This window comes from Budorcas taxicolor, chromosome 19, assembly GCF_023091745.1.
Source record: "Budorcas taxicolor isolate Tak-1 chromosome 19, Takin1.1, whole genome shotgun sequence".
NCBI lineage: Eukaryota > Metazoa > Chordata > Mammalia > Artiodactyla > Bovidae > Budorcas > Budorcas taxicolor.
Window position 1 is genome coordinate 13,177,755 of NC_068928.1, and position 19,473 is coordinate 13,197,227.

General features: G+C 54.0%; 2 protein-coding genes across 3 annotated transcripts in view; both read left to right on the forward strand.

Annotated features, from left to right (window-relative positions):
• Nucleotides 1-2,611: 2,611 nt before the first annotated feature.
• Nucleotides 2,612-7,564, forward strand: LHX1 (LIM homeobox 1). The gene is made up of 5 exons (XM_052657753.1): nucleotides 2,612-2,781; nucleotides 4,688-4,914; nucleotides 5,012-5,289; nucleotides 6,642-6,807; nucleotides 7,185-7,564. The coding sequence occupies exons 1-5, from the start codon at nucleotides 2,612-2,614 to the stop codon at nucleotides 7,562-7,564; spliced, it is 1,221 nt and encodes a 406-aa protein (XP_052513713.1).
• Nucleotides 7,565-13,434: 5,870 nt separating this feature from the next.
• Nucleotides 13,435-19,473, forward strand: part of AATF (apoptosis antagonizing transcription factor) — a 112,676-nt gene continuing 106,637 nt past the window's right edge. For both annotated transcript variants that reach the window (XM_052657747.1, XM_052657748.1), the window contains exons 1-4: nucleotides 13,435-13,634; nucleotides 14,635-14,826; nucleotides 17,467-17,895; nucleotides 18,623-18,760. In XM_052657747.1, the coding sequence (XP_052513707.1) occupies nucleotides 13,544-13,634; nucleotides 14,635-14,826; nucleotides 17,467-17,895; nucleotides 18,623-18,760 (850 nt within the window). In that variant the 5' untranslated portion in view covers nucleotides 13,435-13,543. The remainder of the gene's footprint in view (nucleotides 13,635-14,634; nucleotides 14,827-17,466; nucleotides 17,896-18,622; nucleotides 18,761-19,473) is intronic.

The following is a 19,473-nucleotide window of genomic DNA, read 5'->3' on the forward strand; positions in this document are numbered from 1 at the left end:
ACTTCGGAAGAGTCCGGGTTAAGTCTAGGAATGGTGCTGTCGAAACGAATTTGGCATCTGGTGTGGGCCGCGGAGCTAGAGTGATTCTTCGAGGCGAAGACTCTCAGGACCCAGACTCGACCCGCACTTCTGGGAGAACCTGCCCCCCGCGCGCAGTGGTCCCTAGTTTATACTCCGAGGAAAATGAGGAAGGCATGGGCTCCGTAAGACGCGAGCTACCAGGGGCTGTGCTCTGCGCTTTTCTGGGGAAGCTGGTGCCAAGCTTGTCTGGGAAGCTGGAGCCTGGAAAGGGGGAGACGGGGAGGCCGGGCCGGTTCTCCGCACACCCCCATCCTTCTCAGGCTCCCGGTGGAGTCCCCAGGACGTCGCCGTTCCCTCCGTCACTACTACCCCCACCCTCGGCCGCCGCTATTGCCCCCACCGTTTTCCGCCTAGTCGTTTGTTTTCGTCTGTAAAAGGTGTCTCCGGATCGCAGTTTTCTCTCAACTTCTCGCCGGGGTAGCAACTCCTCACCCGAGGCGCTTCCCCACCCACTCCTTTCCTCCCCCCTCCCGGGCGCCGCGCCTCCGGTCTCCCCCGCCCCCACCAGGAAACCGCCGGAATCAACTTTCCAAGACGGCACTGCGGGAAACAGACACCCAGATCTCCCAGAGCCCCGGAACCTGTGGACTTTGGATGGATTGGGGGAGGGGGCACAGAAGGAGAGACGGGAGGAGAGAGATTCTGCTGCCAAACTCCCTCCCCTCTACGCCCCCAAAGACGCGCGGTGCTCAGGGCAAACTTCTAGGCCGAGAAAGCAAGGGTGGCGGTGGGGAGGGACCCAGCACCTGCTGAATTGCAAAGCCAAACAGTGCGCCTGGGCCGCCGAGGCTCCCGAAGCCAGCTGCACCCCAACCTCCAACTGGGCTCGATCTTGGGTACCACCCACCCTCAGGGCAGAAGTCTGCCCTCCGCCTGCTCCCACTCACGCGCTCTCTCAGTCTCTCCTACCGCAAGCGACGCCTTACCGGAGCAGGAGGGGACCCGGGCACCTCGCTGCCCGCCGTCCGCACCGCGCAGGGCCGCGGTGGCAGCCGCCACTGATCCTCGAAACGCGGTCTCCCGGCACTCTCCCCAGCGGGGAGATGCAGGATGGTTTACAGGGGGACCGCGAGCCGCTGATTGGTCGCAGGCCGCCGTGACGTCGGCGGGCGCTGCATTAAGGCAAGGGGGCTTCCAGAGCCCAGCCAACAGCCGGGAGCAGTGACCGAGCCGCCGGAGCCGGGGAGAGACGCGCCGGGGCGGCGGACTGGGCCAGGAGACCAGGGACAGAGGGACGCCTGTCCGGGGACAGCCGGCGACAGCGGCGGCCCAGGCCGAGCTGTTCCAGCCGCGTACAACTGTAGCCGCTGCACCAGGACGGTTTTGTTTTGTTTTTGTTTTTAAAGCTCTTCAAGCTACACCCCCTCTCCCCGACTCCTCCCGCTGCACAAGGAAAAAAAAAAAAGGAAGGAAAGAGGCTAGAAAGGAAACACAGATTTGCTACCCCAACGAAAAACAGGGGGGAAGGAAAAGAAAGTCCAGAGACTGTGGGTTTGCACGGAGGCAGCCGGAGCGTGGGCCGAGCGATGTGGGGCTCCGCGCCCAGGAGGCCGCGAGTTGCGACTGGAGCCACGATGCACGGCCAGGCGCGGTGAGGAGCCGGACGGCACCCTATCTCCGAAGGAGACCAGGCGCGGGGAGGGCTGTCCCGCGGAGACGGAGGCCACCCGGCAGGCCACTGGCCGAGGTGACGGGGCTGGGGCGGTGGGGAGCGCGCGCGCGCATCTGGCTGCGTCCGCACGGAGTTGTCCCTCTCCGCTCTCGGTTGACAAGAGAACTCTTCTCCAAAAGGGGAAACCTAAGCAACGACAACAATCGACAACGAGATCTTCCTCCGGTCCTCCCCTCCTCCCTCCCTCCCCGCCTTGGCCAGCCCCTGCTCCCTCCTCCCCCAGGCCCACCGCGGGCGCCCAGCGCGTCCCGACCCGCTGAGCGATGCCGGCAGTTTAGGATCCAAAGCTTCTCTATTCGCTTGGTTCTTTTCTTTATCGAAAGAGGAGGGGAAATTCAGGTGGCGGGCAACCCGGCACACACACACACCCGCCCTCCTACCCCGACAAGAGCAGATGCACTTTGCCTTCTGACAGCTCTACCTCAAGCCCGAGAGAACTCAGCGGCGCTTTCCCCGCAACCCCGGCCAGCCGCGTCGTGCTTCTCCGACTCCGGTGTGTTTATTTATTTCCGTTCCCGTCGCCGTTTTCGGTGACCTTCACTCCTCCGCGAGCTCTCGGCTTGAAGAGTCGCTTAGCTCGCCCGCCTGAGACTCTTTTCCTCGCCCCGAGAGCTGCAGCGGCGCTGCTGTGCCCCGGAGGCCCCGGGACTGCCCGGCTGCACACTTCTCGGAAGCGGCGCCCCCCACCACGCCCCTATCAGCCTTCCTCCCTGTCTAATTTTCCGGTGCGGGTTTCGATTTGCCCGACGAAGTGTGTGTCCCCTTTCGTGAAGGGGCTGCCGGTCGTCCTCGTGAGTCATCCCCTCGGCTTTATCTTGCGCTTCTCTCTCCGGGCCTCACCCGACCAAACCAAAGACCATGGTGCACTGTGCCGGCTGCAAAAGGCCCATCCTGGACCGCTTCCTCTTGAACGTGCTGGACAGGGCCTGGCACGTCAAGTGCGTCCAGTGCTGTGAATGTAAATGCAACCTGACCGAGAAGTGCTTCTCCCGGGAAGGCAAGCTCTACTGCAAAAACGACTTCTTCCGGTGAGTACTCCTTCCCTCGCGCGCCGCCTGGGCCGCTCCTTCCCCGCGGGCCCTTCCCAGCCGGCTTCGGATCAGAGGTCAGCGTGGCCGCGGCGACCCGCGTTGGGAGCTGCCTTTGGAGAGGGGCAGCCAAGTCCCCGGGGGCGGGGGCGGGGGAGGGGTGGGGGTGGGGGTCCCGCCTCTTGGCCAGCTGGCGCGCGCTGGGCGCCGAGGATGCGGCCTGCTTTCGCCCTGGAAATTGTGGGTCCGGGCTTGGCTGCACGTGCCTGGGAAGAAAGAGTCTGAACTCGCCTCGGAGCGAGAAGCTCCTCCTGGCTTGGAAGGAGGTAGAACAGCCTCAGAAGGTGTAGCCCCGCGTCCTATCTTTCCCCTAGCAGATGTGTTCAGCAACTGCATTCTTCCTGCCTCCCCGGTTGACTCGTCCTCCAGATTGAGTTTAGAAACCCGGGCTAAGCTGCGTCCCACTACCTTTTCCATCGCCCCCCCCCGCCCCCCCGCCCCCCCGCCCCCCGCCCCGCCAGAAGTCTTGGCGGGAACCGCCGAGCCTTTGGCGTGGCGCGTCCAGTCGCCTGCAGGGTCAGCGGCTGGGAAGAGCTCGGGCCCGGGGCCTATCTTGCACGGCCCAGGGTCTTCCTGACACCCGATGGGCCGACCTGGCCACACTACTTGCACTGGTAGCCTGTGAAGTGCCGGAGGCTGCAGCCTGCAAGACGACCTTCCCCGGCTGCCCGCGTGGCCAGCAGGTTCGGCCTCCACGCAACACCGACCTCGGCAGTGAGGCGCGTGCTCCGCTCGGAGCTCTTCTGGGCTCTGGCCGCCACCGTCGGCCACCTCCTTGTGGAGACATGGGGGAAAGCGGAGACCCAGCTCGTTGGAGCCGGAGAAGCCTCCCGACATCCCTGCTCCCCTGAGCATTTTAACTCACCATCCTGCTACCAAGACCACACAACACACAAACCAACAGAACTGGAGCAAATTCGAAGTGATCCTCCCTTAGGCCGGTCTGAAATCTGTTTCCTTGGCTGACTTAGTCTCTGCTTTTCTCTGTGGTGACAGATCAAACTTGCGGACAGAGGAGGGGTTCGAAGCCAACCAGGTAGCTTTGCCCAGAGGCCCCGGAAGCGCTGTCCCCGGTGCATCCCGGGGATGCGCGGCCCCGGTGGCGGCGGCCCACGGAGCAAAGCGCGGTCCGCTGGTATTGCCGAGAGGAAGCGCAGGCTGGGCCTCTGGTTACTGGCGAGAGCCGAGCGGGGCAACGGCGAGCACCGCAGGCTGCCAGTGGGCCCCAGAAGCCTGCCTCCCGCGAAGCGCATCCCGGCACCTAGAGCCGCGACGCGGTCTAGCTTGAGCCGACCAGCCGGGCTTTGGGCTGGAACGCGGCAGCGCCCGGGCTGTGGCCGTCCAGGCTTCCCGCGGCTGTTTGTTTACCCGCGGTGGGTCTGGACCTTGCCAACCCCCAGCCTGCACATGGGTTCTTTTTGAAACGACGAAAGAGGCAATGCACAGAAAGCGGCGGTGCTTCGGACGCGTTAGAATGGAGATCTAGTTCGGTTTTCTGAATCTAATCGGAAAATAGGTGCCTGCCTCCTTCCCTCAGCGCTTTTTCCCTCTGGGACAACACGGGGCAGGAGGCTAGGGGTGGCGGCGGCTTAAACTCCTTGCTCCCTCATTGTAACCATGTGTATCTCCTCCCTGACTTTTCACTGGTGCCCGCGCTCTCTCCTCCTGCGTTCTGGCCTGCTTAATTGGCCTTCTGCTTCTCTTCCTTTTTGGTTCTCTCTCTGTCTTTCTCTCCACCCCCTCCCCCCCACTATTCTTCCTCTACCGTCTCTATCGCCTTTCTCCTGCCCTCTGGCTTCCCTCGGCCCAATCCCACCCGAAACCCCTCCCCCCTCACCGCCCGCAGGTGTTTCGGTACCAAGTGTGCCGGCTGCGCGCAGGGCATCTCCCCTAGCGACCTGGTGCGAAGAGCGCGGAGCAAAGTGTTTCACCTGAACTGCTTCACCTGCATGATGTGTAACAAGCAGCTATCCACCGGCGAGGAGCTCTACATCATCGATGAGAACAAGTTTGTCTGCAAAGAGGATTACCTAAGCAACAGCAGTGTCGCCAAAGAGAACAGCCTCCACTCGGGTGAGGACCTGATGCCCAGCTCCTTCCGGGTGCGTGGGTCTCGGGGGAGGAAGGCCCGCCACTGGCTGCTGCTCACCTGTCCCTTCCCTCTCCCCAGCCACCACGGGCAGTGACCCCAGTTTGTCTCCGGACTCCCAAGACCCGTCGCAGGACGACGCCAAGGACTCGGAGAGCGCCAACGTGTCGGACAAGGAAGGGGGCAGCAATGAGAACGACGACCAGAACCTGGGGGCCAAGCGGAGAGGGCCTCGCACCACCATCAAGGCCAAGCAGCTGGAGACGCTGAAGGCCGCCTTCGCCGCCACACCCAAGCCCACGCGCCACATCCGCGAGCAGCTGGCTCAGGAGACCGGCCTCAACATGCGTGTCATCCAGGTCAGGGCCGAGCATGCCACTTAGTTCCCTCAAGGTGCAACCTGCAGGTTGAGCCTGGGGGTGGGGGGTGGGGGAGCAGCTTTGAGGAGCGGAGCGAATCCCTGGAGGCTGGCAGAAGGGAGGGGAGAGGCCCAGACACACCCCTACCCGGCTCCGACTTTGAAGTCGCACCAGAGGTGTGGGGCATCTGGAATTCGCTAAACCTCCTCTTTCGGGTCCAACGCAGGTGGTAGTGGTAACGGTGGGAGAGAGACGGGGCGGCGGGGCATGAGGCGGGAGGAGGGCGCTCCGTCGGGACGCGGCGTTGAGAGTACCGACCTATTTTTCTGCCCTACCACCCCTACCCGGGAGGAGCCGAGCGGTCGCTGTGCATCGCGGGATTAATCCGTGGTCTCAATCCACGGTCTCCCTCGGTGTCCCCGCCCCCAACTTTGCGGGTCTCTGGCTCCAGTTAAACCAGCCCCCCCGCCCCCGCCCCCTCCCCGCCAGCAGACCTCCCCTCCAAAGAGAGGTGGGCTGCCCAGGTTTGAAGGGAAGGTGGTCGGGGCGGGTGTCAGCTCTGCCACGGCCCTTCCTGAGTCGCCTGGGGACCGCAGGCGGCCATCCAGGCAGCTGCGCCGGTGCGCGCTGTGAGATTTTGAACCTGCGGGTGGTTCGGCCCGAGTCCCGAGCCCAGGGTTGGGTGTCCGGTGCTTGGCGGCTCTGCGAGGCCCTGGGGAAATGTGCCAAGGAGGTGTGTGCAGTAGGCGCACCATGCAGGCTGCCCTCCGCGGGGACGCTCTGCTGTGCGCTCTCGTGCGCAAGGTGAATGGGGGGTTGCTCGGCCATGTCTCCAACAGTGAGAGGCTATGGACGAGTATGTCTGGCACTGGGAGATAGTGCATGGGTGCGGAAAGGAGGCTGTGGGTTTTGGTGTCACTGTCTTCGGGAGACTGTCAACAGGAGGCTCTTTGGATCTTTGTCACTATCATGCGGAGTGGGGGTGCTGCCAGGGTCAGTGAAAGGGAAGCCGTGTGTCTTTGGGGAGGTTAAGCGCCTCCGCGCGTACACGCTGCAAGTGTTTCGCTGCAATTGTTAGCAACAACTCCAACTGTCTCCTGTTGGGCAGGGCGGCTTGCCCAGGTACCCCTGCCGGGAATCCTGTCCACCCTTGGCTCAAGGGCCACCCCGCGTGGTTCTTTCTACTCGAAGACACGCACCGCCCCCCCCCCCCCCCATATACAAGACACAAAACACACAGCTGGGAATCCGCGAGCTGGGAGGTGGAAGGGTGAGGGGCCAGGAGCAGCCGCACACCCGAGAAGGCGGAGGTAGGGTCTCCGGGGCCTCACCCCAAGTCGTGTGCGCTTCAGGTCTGGTTCCAGAACCGACGCTCCAAGGAACGGAGGATGAAGCAGCTGAGCGCGCTGGGCGCCCGGCGCCACGCCTTCTTCCGCAGTCCGCGCCGAATGCGGCCGCTCGTGGACCGCCTGGAGCCGGGCGAGCTCCTTCCCAGCGGGCCCTTCTCCTTCTACGGAGGTGGGTGCGCGGCCCGGGGGCAGGGCGCGGGCAGGCCCGGTTTCGTTTCGTTGGAAGCGGGCGGCAGCGTGGAGACGGCTCCTGGCTTTCTGCAGAAGGGGAGAGGGCGGGAGAGAGGGGTGGAGGCTGGGGAGGAAATGCGGCGAGGCCGTGAGACCGGATAGAATTCCCGGTCCTGAAAGAGGCCGGTGGGCAGGGAGGGAGCAGCTCCCGCGTTTGCACCTGGGCCTCCCCCGTGCGCCCGGCCGGGCAGGGGAGCCAGGCGAATGGAGAGCCCCGGCGTTGCCCTCCCCAGCCCCGCTAGCGCGCCTTCCCGCCCTGTCACCCCGCCCCAGCCGGGGCTCCGCCCTGACGCCCCCTCTCCCGCCGCCACCCAGATTACCAGAGCGAGTACTACGGGCCCGGAGGCAATTACGACTTCTTTCCGCAAGGCCCCCCGTCCTCGCAGGCTCAGACGCCGGTGGACCTGCCCTTCGTGCCGTCGTCCGGGCCTTCCGGGACACCCCTGGGTGGCCTGGAGCACCCGCTGCCCGGCCACCACCCGTCGAGTGAGGCGCAGCGGTTCACCGACATCCTGGCGCATCCTCCCGGGGACTCGCCCAGCCCCGAGCCCAGCCTGCCCGGGCCTCTCCACTCCATGTCGGCCGAGGTCTTCGGGCCCAGCCCACCCTTCTCGTCGCTGTCGGTCAACGGCGGGGCGAGCTATGGGAACCACCTGTCTCACCCCCCAGAAATGAACGAGGCGGCCGTGTGGTAGCGCAGTCGCGCACCGCCCGCGGAGCTCGCGGTTGTACAGAAATGAACCTTCTACTTAAGAAAAACAGGAAAAAAAAAAAAACAGGAAAAAAATGAAAACATACACAAAACAGAAAAGCAAGTCATTCCCCGCCCCTCCTGCCTCCAGCCTCGGGGACCATTTTCCGTCTGGGGAGACCGGATGGGAACGGGGGACGCAAAATAGGATCCGGATCCGCCTGGAGGTAGGACGGGGATCCGAGCGCTGGCTGGCAAGGTGCAAAACTCGGGCACCGGCGGGAAATCCAGACCTCTCCCCACCTCCCACTGGACTCGGATCCTCGGACCGACGCCTCCGGCGTGAGCTTGGGGCCGGTGGGCCGCGGAAAAACACCCACGGCAGCCGCGGGGGCGGCTAGCCAGTGGGGTGACGCCCGGAGCCGCCGGGAGGGAGGCTGCGCCCGAAGACAGTTGAGTTGGGCGAAGCGGCCGGGGGCGCTCCGGGGCCGGCCACGAGACATCTCAGGCTCTGAGACATCTATTAGAGTTGGCTCAGAGTTCAGCAACAGCGACCACAAACTCTTATAGCTTCAGAAACGCCGACCTGCTGTGCATCAGGTGGGACTATATATATATATTTTTTTTGTCTATCTGGGATTTTTGGTTTTTTTGTTTTTGCCAAAATTGCAAAATTCTAAGTGTAAAGCCCTCAGTATCAACTCTTCTACCTTCACAAAGCTCTACACACACAGACACACGCAGACACACTCGATACTATGGTCTCCAGCCAGACCTCTTAGTAAAATGACTTGAACATCAGCTGTACAAAATAAGTATTCTACCTTCACAAACACACACACAAAATTAAAAAAAAAAAGACTATTGAACTAAAAACAGTCAACTGTTTACGTATAATGTTAAATTCAGGAGTTCAGTGTTTTACTAATATATTCTGTTTTGAAACCTCTTGTTCAAAACAAAATGTTTTGAGCAATCAACCAAAATTGTTCATTTTCTTTTCCTGTAGATGTTCTGATTTGCAGGGCTCACAGCTCACTGTGCTAGTATGTAAAAAGGTGTTGTTTACACAAGGCAAAGAGAAAACATGATATTCAGACACTTGCCAAATAGAATAATTATAGCACAAATACTGTAAAGGTGCCTGGCACCACAACCAGAAGAAAGTGTTAAAAAAAAAAAAAAAGTGTTACAAGGTTTAAAGAAAAAACATCTTTGCTAATTTTTAGTCCTGTTGAACATTCATGGAATTGTTAATATGACTTATATAGACCCACACAGGTTTTATTTTTGTGTCTTTAAAATAAAAGTCCAGAATATTTAAATTTTATGGTCAAATATGCAGTCAACAGCTGCTACTTTTTTTCTTTATAAATTAAATTTCTCATATGTCTTTTATTGTTCTGATAAACCTAAGCTTGTGTGACCTCCAGTGCATATTAGACCATTCACTGTATGAAAGGAAACATGTTGAATAAATTTGTGAGTTTTTAATAAAAATAGAAAATCTGATGTTTAGATAATCGGTGTGTTATTTTATGTTTTGACAACTAGCATTGACCTGTGATGGGGAGTGGAGTGATCCCTCAGAAACCAGGAGGAAGAGAGACAGGACTAGGGGGGACCCGTTTTCACCTTGACTGTGGTTGAACCCCCTTGCTAATGCCAGCCACGCTTTTCTCGGTGCCTTCCTGCTGTTATTAACTACAGATTTGCATTCTGCGGATTTTAATGGATACATTTGAAGATATGTTTGTTGATAAGTTAATATATAATTGGAAATAGAAATCAAATCCATGGCTAAAAATGAGTAGTCTCAGTCTGTGATTAAGCATGAGACCCCACGCCCTCTCCTTCCCCCCTCTAAACAGGCAAAACCTGACTTGTGAATGTCAGTTACCTGTAAATAGGTGGTTAGAGGTGGTACTTTTCTGTTTCATTTCCCATAGATAATCCTGCTTTCTAATTTGGTGGTTTGAAAGATAACATAAAATGAAGGTGCAGCACAGCTAGAAATGAAATACTTTAATCCCTTTCACAGAACTGATATGAAACAGTTGTTTTATAGTATTTGTTTCATTTGAAGTTCCCCAGAAGGAAAACTGTTTTGCTTGGCACAAGATACATATTACTTTCTCTGAAAGATGAGCAAAAAAAAAACCAATATAGAAATCAAATTTCAACGGAGAGTTGCCAATAGGTTCTGAAAAGTAGTTCAACCTCTTCCAAGCCTTCATTAAACATGGAAGGAATTTAAATATTTTATCTGCTGTGAAATACATGTGTGTGTTTTACTATCAGACACTACTTAGAGTTCCAGAATTTCTTTTCCATTATCACCTAGATGTCAGTCTAGATTCTTTATTTCCTTATTAAAAAAAAAAAACCCAAAGGTTTTACTTGAAATGGGGTGCAATTTCCAGTGTTTTCATATTTTGTTAAGACACAACCAAGTGTATCTTTCTTGCTAAGAAGGCTTTAAAATAAGCCATATTTCACTGCATCCACATGACAGCTTATCCAATGAGCAGGACTATCAGGGTGGAATCTGTTCTTTCAGAAATCCAAATTTATGAAATACTGGGAAGACTTCTGAAACTCCTAGCCTCTGCGTGCAGCACACTTCTTTATCTGTTTTGTGTGTAATCACTGGATCGCCTTGTTTTTGCCCTTTTAGCGTTTATATACATTAAATCATAGCCAACTTATTTATTATAGCCAGCCTCCTTTAAAGACATTCATTTAACTGAACGTATGCTCATTGGGAAGCTGCATTTTCCTATCAAGCCTGCTGAATTATTTAGCAGTTTCATTGTGGAATCCAGTACTTGATAATAGGCATTTTAGAGTTGGTGCTCCGGGTGCACGCAATTCTCTCTGACTCCGTGGATCCCAGCAGCAGCTTAGTCTTTCCCTTTGGGCGCTATATCCAGAACCCTAAGGAGGCCCTGGACAGGTGGCAAAGTTTAGCAGTCAAATTTGGAGCCGCCCAAGAAGGGGAGATCTAGGAATGTCAAGGATTGTTCTCCTGCCCATCAGAGCTGTGCCCCCCACCTCTGGCTCTGAGGTGCAAAGGAGCCCAGCACCATCCCCAGGGTGTCAGGAGGTTTGGGGAGATACCTTAAGGGCAGGAGGGGAGCGCCGGGTGGTCCCCTTCCGCCCTGAGAGTTGAGAGCGCAGTCTCTTCTCCTTCCTGGGCTTGGCAGCCTGGTTTCTCCCCGCGGCCATCTTAGAGCCGCCACCTCTAGCCATCTGCCCTCAGGGTTCCAGCCTGCCCTGGGCAAGGGAGGCAAAACTCACCCACCTCTCTTTTCCAGAATAGGGGCAAGTGGGAACTGCTTTGGGGTGAGACGAGGTAGGGGGGGAATATTGGACAGGCACTGGCAGGGGCCTGGGACCCTGGAGAGTATCTGAGAAGAGAGAAGGGTAAGCACCTGGTTTCCCTAAACTCTTGAGCTCCTGGAACAGACAGCTGACTGGGACAATGCGGAAGGGGGTGGTATCCAATATCACCTTTGCCTATGTCTGCAAGGGGGTGGTATCCAATATCACCTTTGCCTGTGTCTGCTCTTCCTACATCTGTCTGCCACTTTGCAGCTCTGAGGCAGTAGGCAGAGGAGTCGTGAACTGGGAGACCCTCTGACCATCTTCTCCAGAGAGGACTGTTCTTTAGGGAGCATGCTCCCATTTATTCCCTTGCCTGTCCTCATCTCTTTTGCTCACATCACTAGGGTTTACATTTACTAGCCAGGGTTTACATTTCTTCTAAGAGGTAGAGTCTTTAAAAATAGCCCCTCCCATAGTCCATCTTCCATCTCCACTCCCACCCCCATCAGGAAACCCCTCCTCCCTTCTCAGGAAACCAGAATCAAGCCAGGAGGGCCCCCCAGAGAGGGGATTTTTAGAAGGGTGCTGCCTCGTGCATCTCCATGTCTCAGCGACATCTCAAGTCCTAGGACTTCTTTCCTCCACTCCTGGAGTCCCCTCTCTATCCTCAGGATGGCGTAGGAAGGCAGGGGAAGCATTTTGGGGGCCCTGAGATATGTGTAACAGGAGTAGGGTGGTCTTGATTTCTTCAAAAGGCTTCCCAAGTCAGTGGGCACCTGGCCGGAAACCAGAGTGGGGGAGCAGACATTTTCTGCCCAGAATTATCCAGCACTGTCCTGTTTGCATGACAGCTTAGAGGTGGTCTCTGCCTTGATTCACCTCCCCCCTCCTCCCTTTCTCTCCCTCACCTTTTTTTTTTTAACCCCAAGACCAGGTTTCTGAGCTTTATCAGTGTCCCAAACAGGAAAGGAAGAGAACTGGGGTAGTAGTTTCCTAAATGTGGGTTGAGGGAAACATTTTTGTCCTTCAAAGCCCAGGGCGATGGCTGGCCCAGCCCACCGAGTATGCTTTTGCTCTGGAGGCCCCAGATGCAGGCACCAGACTGCAATTAAAGGGGCTATGTTATTTGTGTTTTTGCTTTAAAGCTGTTTTCTAGACTGCATTCTATTGCAGGTGATAAAAAGCAGTTCTCCTTGCCTCAGTGCCTTGCCTAGGGTGCTCCCATCTTAACCTGGAGTTCATTCCTTTCCAACTCTGTGAATGTCTTCCCCGAGGGCGGTCCTTCCCCGCCACAGCCACCTAGGAAGCAGCAGACATGGGACAAGTGGCCTTTTGTTGCTCTTGACGCTGGTGGCGTATGAACACCAGGGAAGTCAGGGACCCACACTTTCCTTGGGTTACATGGGAGACACTGGAGAACTGGGGGCTCCCCAAGCTTCAGCTGTGGGATCCAAATGGCCTGGGCTGCTTCCAGGAAGGGCAGGAGGCTACCCCTAACCCTGTTTTCTGGATCCATTTGAGGCAGTTTGTTTAGGAGCTTCAAGGTCTTTACAGGGGACCTCAAACAGACACTGTAAGGAGAGACCACTTTGTTCTTCCGTGATGATCCCTTTTTACAGCTTCTGTTTACATGTTTGTTTGCCCTCCTCCCCTGATCACCACCAGGGGAGAATCTAACTTACTCATCTTTGTATCTCATTTAGCAGTGCTTGCCACATAGCGGGCAGTTAGGGAATGCATGATGAAGGAAAGTGCATATAAAGGGACTGTATTTTTCTATGTACCTGGGTGCAGTTAAATTGATCCCATTGTGTCCCTCTAACTGTAGACCTGAGTTTTTCCCCATTTGTGCACCAGTTTAAAGTGTATGCCCTCATCTTTGAACACCAAGGTTATCATTCCTGATGGGTATGCGGTAGAGTAGTCCTCACTTCGCCCCCTTTTCCCTGCACAGACAAGGCTACTTGGAAAAGTTATAGAATCGATCTTTATTTATGCACAACCATAGCACTTTCTGTAATAATTATTCCTATTAATAAAGATGCCAGCAGTCCACCGCACACTTAACACATGCCCAACCCTTAGGTAGGATTTCCAAATCAGGACTACCGGTGGGTCAGAGGCGTGCGCCAGGCCCCAGACTCCTCCAAATTGGATCCCAGTCTGTGCTTGCCCTAAAGTACACGTGAGGCTCGAGACGCTCACCCTTTACTCCTCCTGTTTTCCAAATCAGTCACCGCAGGTCATGGCTACACTACACTTTATTTCCAAGCAAATCTCGGACAAATCTCGAGGCATACTTTACGCAAGAGGACGCGAGCAGCGCTTCAACGAGTCTAGGCTCTGGGCCAGAGGTAGCCACGTGCCCTTGCGCGCTCCCGCGCGGCCCAACCCCACCCCTACCCCCCGCCCCTCGGCGCAGGCGCACACGCACACGCGGCAGCCTTCCGAGCGCGTGCGCCTCCGTCCTAGCAACGCCCGTAGTGACGCAAGCCCCGCCCCCTCCTGGGAGCCTCCCGGAAGTTGGCGACCCGGAGCCGGGCGTGCGGCTCGGCGCGTCCCTGAAGGTGCGCGGGGATCCGTCTCTCAGGCGAGAGGACTTGGCAGGGAGAGAGCGACGTTCACAAGCGCGGCGCCGGGCGAGGCCTTGGTGACCATGGCGGGACCGCAGCCTCTGGCGCTGCAGCTAGAGCAGTTGTTGAACCCGCGACCGCGCGAGGCGGATCCTGAGGCAGACCCGGAGGAGGGTGAGGCCTGACGCGGGCAAGGCCACGTGCGGAGCGGCGGGCCTGGTCCCGGGAGGACTTGGGCGGCGCGTGAGGAGCCGGCAGCTGGGCCTTGCCGCCCAGCCTACCCTCCTGTCCCCCTGCGCAGAGGAAAACTGCTTCCCGGGAAGGGGGCCCCCTGGGACTCGGGGAGGAGAGCGTCGGGATTCTCCCGATGCGCTTTCTGGACTTGGTGCTCGGGTGGGCGGGGCGCCCGGAGCTCTTAGGCTTGGGTTAACTGTTGATCCAGGGCTGTGGCGGACAGCCAGGTTGGCTTCGGGTTGGTAGTCATCTTTCAGGATGCCCTTACTGGCATCGCATTAGAAATGAGGAGAAGGAAGTTTCATTCTTTAAAAAAAACAAACAAACTGCCGGCCTCTGATAACTTACTTGGAGGATTGAAGGAAGAAGTAGGCATCCGTGGTTCCCCTTAAGCCTTTTCAGGCCTCAACACACTTGCTTAGTGGTTGACGAATAAGGCTGCCGTTCTGTAAGCTGCTGTTCAACGTCTAGTTGAGAGTAATCCTGCTTTAGGCTTGAGTCCGAGAAGTGCGAGGAAGGGAGAATACAGAGGGATAAATGAGAGTGCTGGACCGTTTCTTAGGAGTAATCAGTTGAAGGAACTGAGGTTGTTTAGCCTGGATAAGCAAAGAAAACTCCCGAGGTATGGGCTGGAGTAGGATACGACGTGATGACGGCTGACTCGAAATATCTGAGTGACTGTCGCATGTGGAGGAGGAATTTAGACTTCGTTGTCTATGTTCCAAGACCTGGAAATATATCTTTCTAGTAGATGCAGAGAGTTAGCTTTCTGTTCAGGGATAGCAGCAAGGTAGTGTGAGTAGTCTGGATGTAGTGAGGTCCCTGTTCTCAGAAGTTGGTGGGGATTTTGCAGAGGACGAATTTAAAGGGTTGAACAGGGTTGTCCTTAAAGTTGGTTCTAACCAGGAGGTTCTGATTACTTTCCCCCCTCCCCCAACAGCTACTGCTGCCAAAGTGATTGACAGGTTTGATGAAGGGGAAGATGGGGAAGGTGATTTTCAGGCGGTGGGTAGCATTCGAAAGCTGGCATCAGCCTCCCTCTTGGACGCAGACAAGAGATATTCTGGCAAGACCACGTCTAGAAAGGCTTGGAAGGAAGACCATTGGGAGCAGACTCTGTCAGGCTCATCTGGTGAGTAGACCTATTTGCATGTCTTTCCTAATTTTGGGGGGTTTAAAATCTTTTTTTGGGGGGGGTGACCTTTGCACATCCAGTCTGGATGCCCCACTTACTGTCTTAGGATGTCCCACTTACTGTCACTGATTTGGCGTTAGGAAATGGCCCTCTGAAGTACTTAATTTCACTTTGTAAGGAATCTAAAGCCTAGAGCTATTAAGTTACTCTATTCCTAATGTTTACACTGATGGTTCACCCTGGAATGGAGTGACAAAGAAGGCCTTCCATATTTAGATTTTGGAGAGGGCTATGTGTTGGGCTTCCCAGGTGGCGCTAGTAGTAAAGAATCCGCCTGCCAACGCAGGAGACGTAAGAGACATGGGTTTGATTCCTGGATCAGGAAGATCCCTGGAGAAGGGCAGGACAACCCACTCCAGTATTCTTGCCTGGAGAATCCAGTGGAATGAGGAGCCTGGCAGGCTGTATATAGTCCATGGAGTCACACAGAGTGGGACATGATTGAGGCAACTTAGCGCGCACACACACACACACGCATGTGTTGAAAAAGACACCTCAGTTGTGTCTGATGAGCATGCCACTGATAGATTTTCCTTTAATTTGTCAAGTCTTGCATTGAGTCACTGGATAATATTAATTTGTGACACTCATTTCTTTGCCATTGTAAAACTTTCATAACCCTTCCCTGTTCCCTGCAAGAGTTAGGAGGATGTAGGCTTACAGTTTTAAAGATTGTGAGTTTCTCTGAGTGGGAGAAGGGGGCTGGATATGGTGATTCGTGAGTGGATGCTATTTGTTTTCCTGTAGAGAGGTCAGAGGGACCATGTTGAGAACCCACAGATAATGTAAAAGAAATAATCAGTCATGCTCTGATAGCCATGATTTAGGCCTTGAAACAGTTCTGGGTACATGATCATCTTGTTTAATCTTTCCAGCAGCCCTGAGGGGTTGCTACTTTTTATCTCCATTTTGCAGATAAGAAAATTGAGGGGTGTATGTGTTATATAACTTATGCAAGGTCATATATCTAGTAAGTGCAGCCCAGAACTCAAATAAGTTAGTCTGACTCTAAGATCTATACTTTAAACTACTATCATACCTGTAAAGAACTTAAAGGATTATTTCTCTTTACTATTTGGAACTGTATAGTTTTGACAGCCTTCTGTGTCTTGAGTCTGTATGTTAAAGTATATCTGATATTCACTTAAAGAAGTACTTAAGACCTATTATGTTTTCATAAAATCTTTGTTTTATGAAGAAAGTTATTGGTAACGGGCCCCTGTACAATTATGCTTCCCATATGTGGGACCTTCGTGTTCTGCAGAGGAAGAGATTGGATGATCAATGATGATACAGAAAGACCTGTATCAGAAGTAAAAGTAATTTTTTCTATAATTTAATTTCTATAATCAGATTTTTCTATAAGAAAAAGCCATAACTAATATTCCGTTTACTGAAGGATCAAGTTTAGACACCTTCCCATGGAAGACAAAACCCCTCCTGGCGGGACTTCTCTGGAGGTCCAGTGGTTAAGATTCTGCACTTCTGTTGCAGGGGGCACGGGTTGGCTCCCTGGTCAGGGAACTAGCATACTGCATGTGTTCCTGCTGAGTCGCTTCCGTCGTGTCTGATTCTGTGCAACCCTATAGACTGTAGCCTTCTCTGTCCGTGGGATTCTCCAGTCAAGAATCCTGAAGTGGGTTGCCATGTCCTCCAGGGGATCTTCCCAACCCAGGGATCGTACCCGCGTCTCTTACCTCTCCTGCATTTGGCTGGCGGGTTCTTTACCACTAGCACCACCTGGGAAGCCCTGCATGCTGCATGGCATAGCCTAAAATTTAAAAAAAAAAAAAACAACAAACCCTGAATAACTCTCTGAGCTCATATCCCAGCATCCTGCACCTCAATGTACTTGTTTTTTTTTTTTTTTTTTTTTATCAATTTTTGGCTGTGCTGGGTCTGTGTAGCTTCATGTAGGCTTTCTTTAGTCGCCGTGCATGGACTTCTCATTGCAGTAGCATCTCTTGTTGCAGAGCAAGCTCTACAGTGCACGGGCTTCAGTAGTTGCAGCGCACAGGCTTAGTTGCCTTCTTGCACCAAACAATATGTGGAGTCTTCTGAACCAGGGGTCGAATGCTTGTCCCCTGCATTGGCAGGGAGGCTTGCAAGCAGTGGCTGCCCATGGAATTCCCTCAGGACACGTCTGTGTGCTGGACCTTTGTCTCTGCTGCTTTTCCTTTCCTTCCCGTTTCTCTGTCTGATGAGCTGCTACTTATGCTTAATAAGTAAAGCTATAAGGTGTCTTTCACCTGAAGCCATCTCTCGCTATACTAACGACACTGCAGTGCGGTTGTTGGTTGTGTATATCTACCACTCCTAGCAGACTGTGAACCCCTCCGCACAGATACTGCATTCTACTTGTCAGTCTCTAGTTTTTATCCACGGCTGGTTCATAATAGGTGCTTAACAAGTATTTAATAATAAGCATCACTAGTGTGATAGGGATTGTGCTATTGAGTTGCATTGAGTACGGTAATACTTCTTTTTTTTTTGGACAGGTGCCATGATCCTTTAGGTGGAACGAAAGAAACGGCCAAGTATTTGTTTCAAGATTTTCCTTTTCCCTCCCTCGTTTAGATAAAGAAGTATCTGATGAGGACGGGTCTGCAGATGGAGATTCAGAGGGCCTGCGCCTGGAGGAGTTCGATGAGGAAGCCATGAGTGCTGAGGATCAGGAGGGTGAGGACGAGGGGGACAGCAGCCTGGCCTGGAGGAAGAGGAGCAGGAGCCACTCACGGACATCGTCGGGCTTCAGTGTCCAGAGCATCAGTGACTTTGAAAAATTTACTGAGGGAATGGACGACCTTGGTAGCAGTGAGGAGGAAGAGGAAGATGAGGAGGAGAGTGGTATGGAAGAAGGGGAAGGTGAGGAAGACTTTGAAGATGCGAGTGAGGAAGACAAGGCCGAGTCCAGGGCCAGGGAGGACGACAGGGTGGTGATGACCTTCTCTGAGGTCAGAGTTTCCGAGGAGGTGGAGAAAGGCCGAGCTGTGAAGAATCAGATAGGTTTGTACACTGTTTGCTTGTTTTTCAGAGTGTCTGCATTTGCTCTCCGTTTTGTTTGTCTGTTTGTTTTAGGCAGTTTGCTCTCTCCCTTGTGTGTGTGTATGTGTGTGTGTGTTAATCACTCAGTCTTGTCCAACTCTTTGGGACCCCGTTGACTGAGCCCGCCAGGCCCCCCGTCTGTGTAATTCTCCAGGCAAGAATACTGGAGTGGGTAGTCATTTCCTTCTCCAGGGGATCTTCCCGACCCAGGGATCCAACCCACGTCTCCTGCACTGCAGGCAGATTCTTTACCATCTGAGCCACCAGGGAAGCCCTTGCTCTCTCCTGTGTCTTGTGTCCTGCCAGTTTGTTGGTGACGTGCCCCACTTACCTAGAGGCCTAAAGCACCATTCCCCTCTGCTTGGCCCACCCCTGCTACCCTCACCTGCTTCGCTGGCTCTGCCCTAGTACTTCGGGCGGCTGAGGAAGGTTGAGGAGACGAGCATCTTCTCTCGTTGGGCTGTAGCATCCTTTCTCTCATGTAGCAAGTCAAGATACTGGATTTATCCAGATATCTCATGTGTCCAGATACTGGATTTATTTCCTGTAATAAATAGAGCGTTTCCATCGCATGAAACTATGATAAAGCCGTGCTGCTTAGAGGCTGTTTTGATTTCCGGTCCCTCCCCTACTCCCCACTCCAGGAAGATTTTATAACTGAGAAATGGAATTCTATTTTCTGTCTCAGCACTGTGGGACCAGCTCTTGGAAGGAAGGATAAAGCTGCAAAAGGCTCTGCTGACCACCAATCAGCTTCCTCAACCAGATGTTTTCCCTGTCTTCAAGGACAAAGGTGGCCCAGAATTTGCCAGCGCCCTGAAAAACAGTAAGAGTACTTATGCCTCACTGGGATGCGCAGAACCCTGGGGGTTCATTGGGATCTACTGTGATTGTATTCACAGCACCATGGAGTTGAGAAGACTTGGCTTTAGTGATGATATAAGATAGTGATTTTTAAGTTAAAAAAGATAGCAGTATAACCCTTTTGTCAGATGAAGGCAACTTTGATCAAGACAGATGGAGTTCTGTCTATTCTCCTTATTTCTACCCCTGATTTCACATGCTCTCCCCCTCCCCTTGGTTTTGAGTAATTTTAAAAAATTTTTATTTTAAAATCTAGGTTTTTTGTATTTATTTATTTGACTGTGCTGGGTCTTAGTTGGGACACACAGGATCTTCGATCTTTGTTGCGCCATGCTGGGTGCTTTAGTAGTGGCATGAGAACTCTTGGCTGCAGCATGTGGGATCCAGTTCCCTGACCAGAGTTTGGACCTGGGAACCCTGCACCGGGAGTGCAGAGTCTTAGCCACCAAACCTTGAGGGAAGTCCCTGAGTTACTCTTTTAATGCTCAGAGAGAACCCACTGGTACAAAACGAAAGGGAGACAGTAAGTGACTAAACTCAGTTGGTTTAAGTTGTGTATCATGTGCTTAAAGGATGCCTTGCCTTGTTGGGTAGTTTCTAGAACAACATACAGAGATGAACTTACTTCTCTTCCTCTGAGTTGCATAGAGTGAGGAGAAGGTGGGGACCACAGAA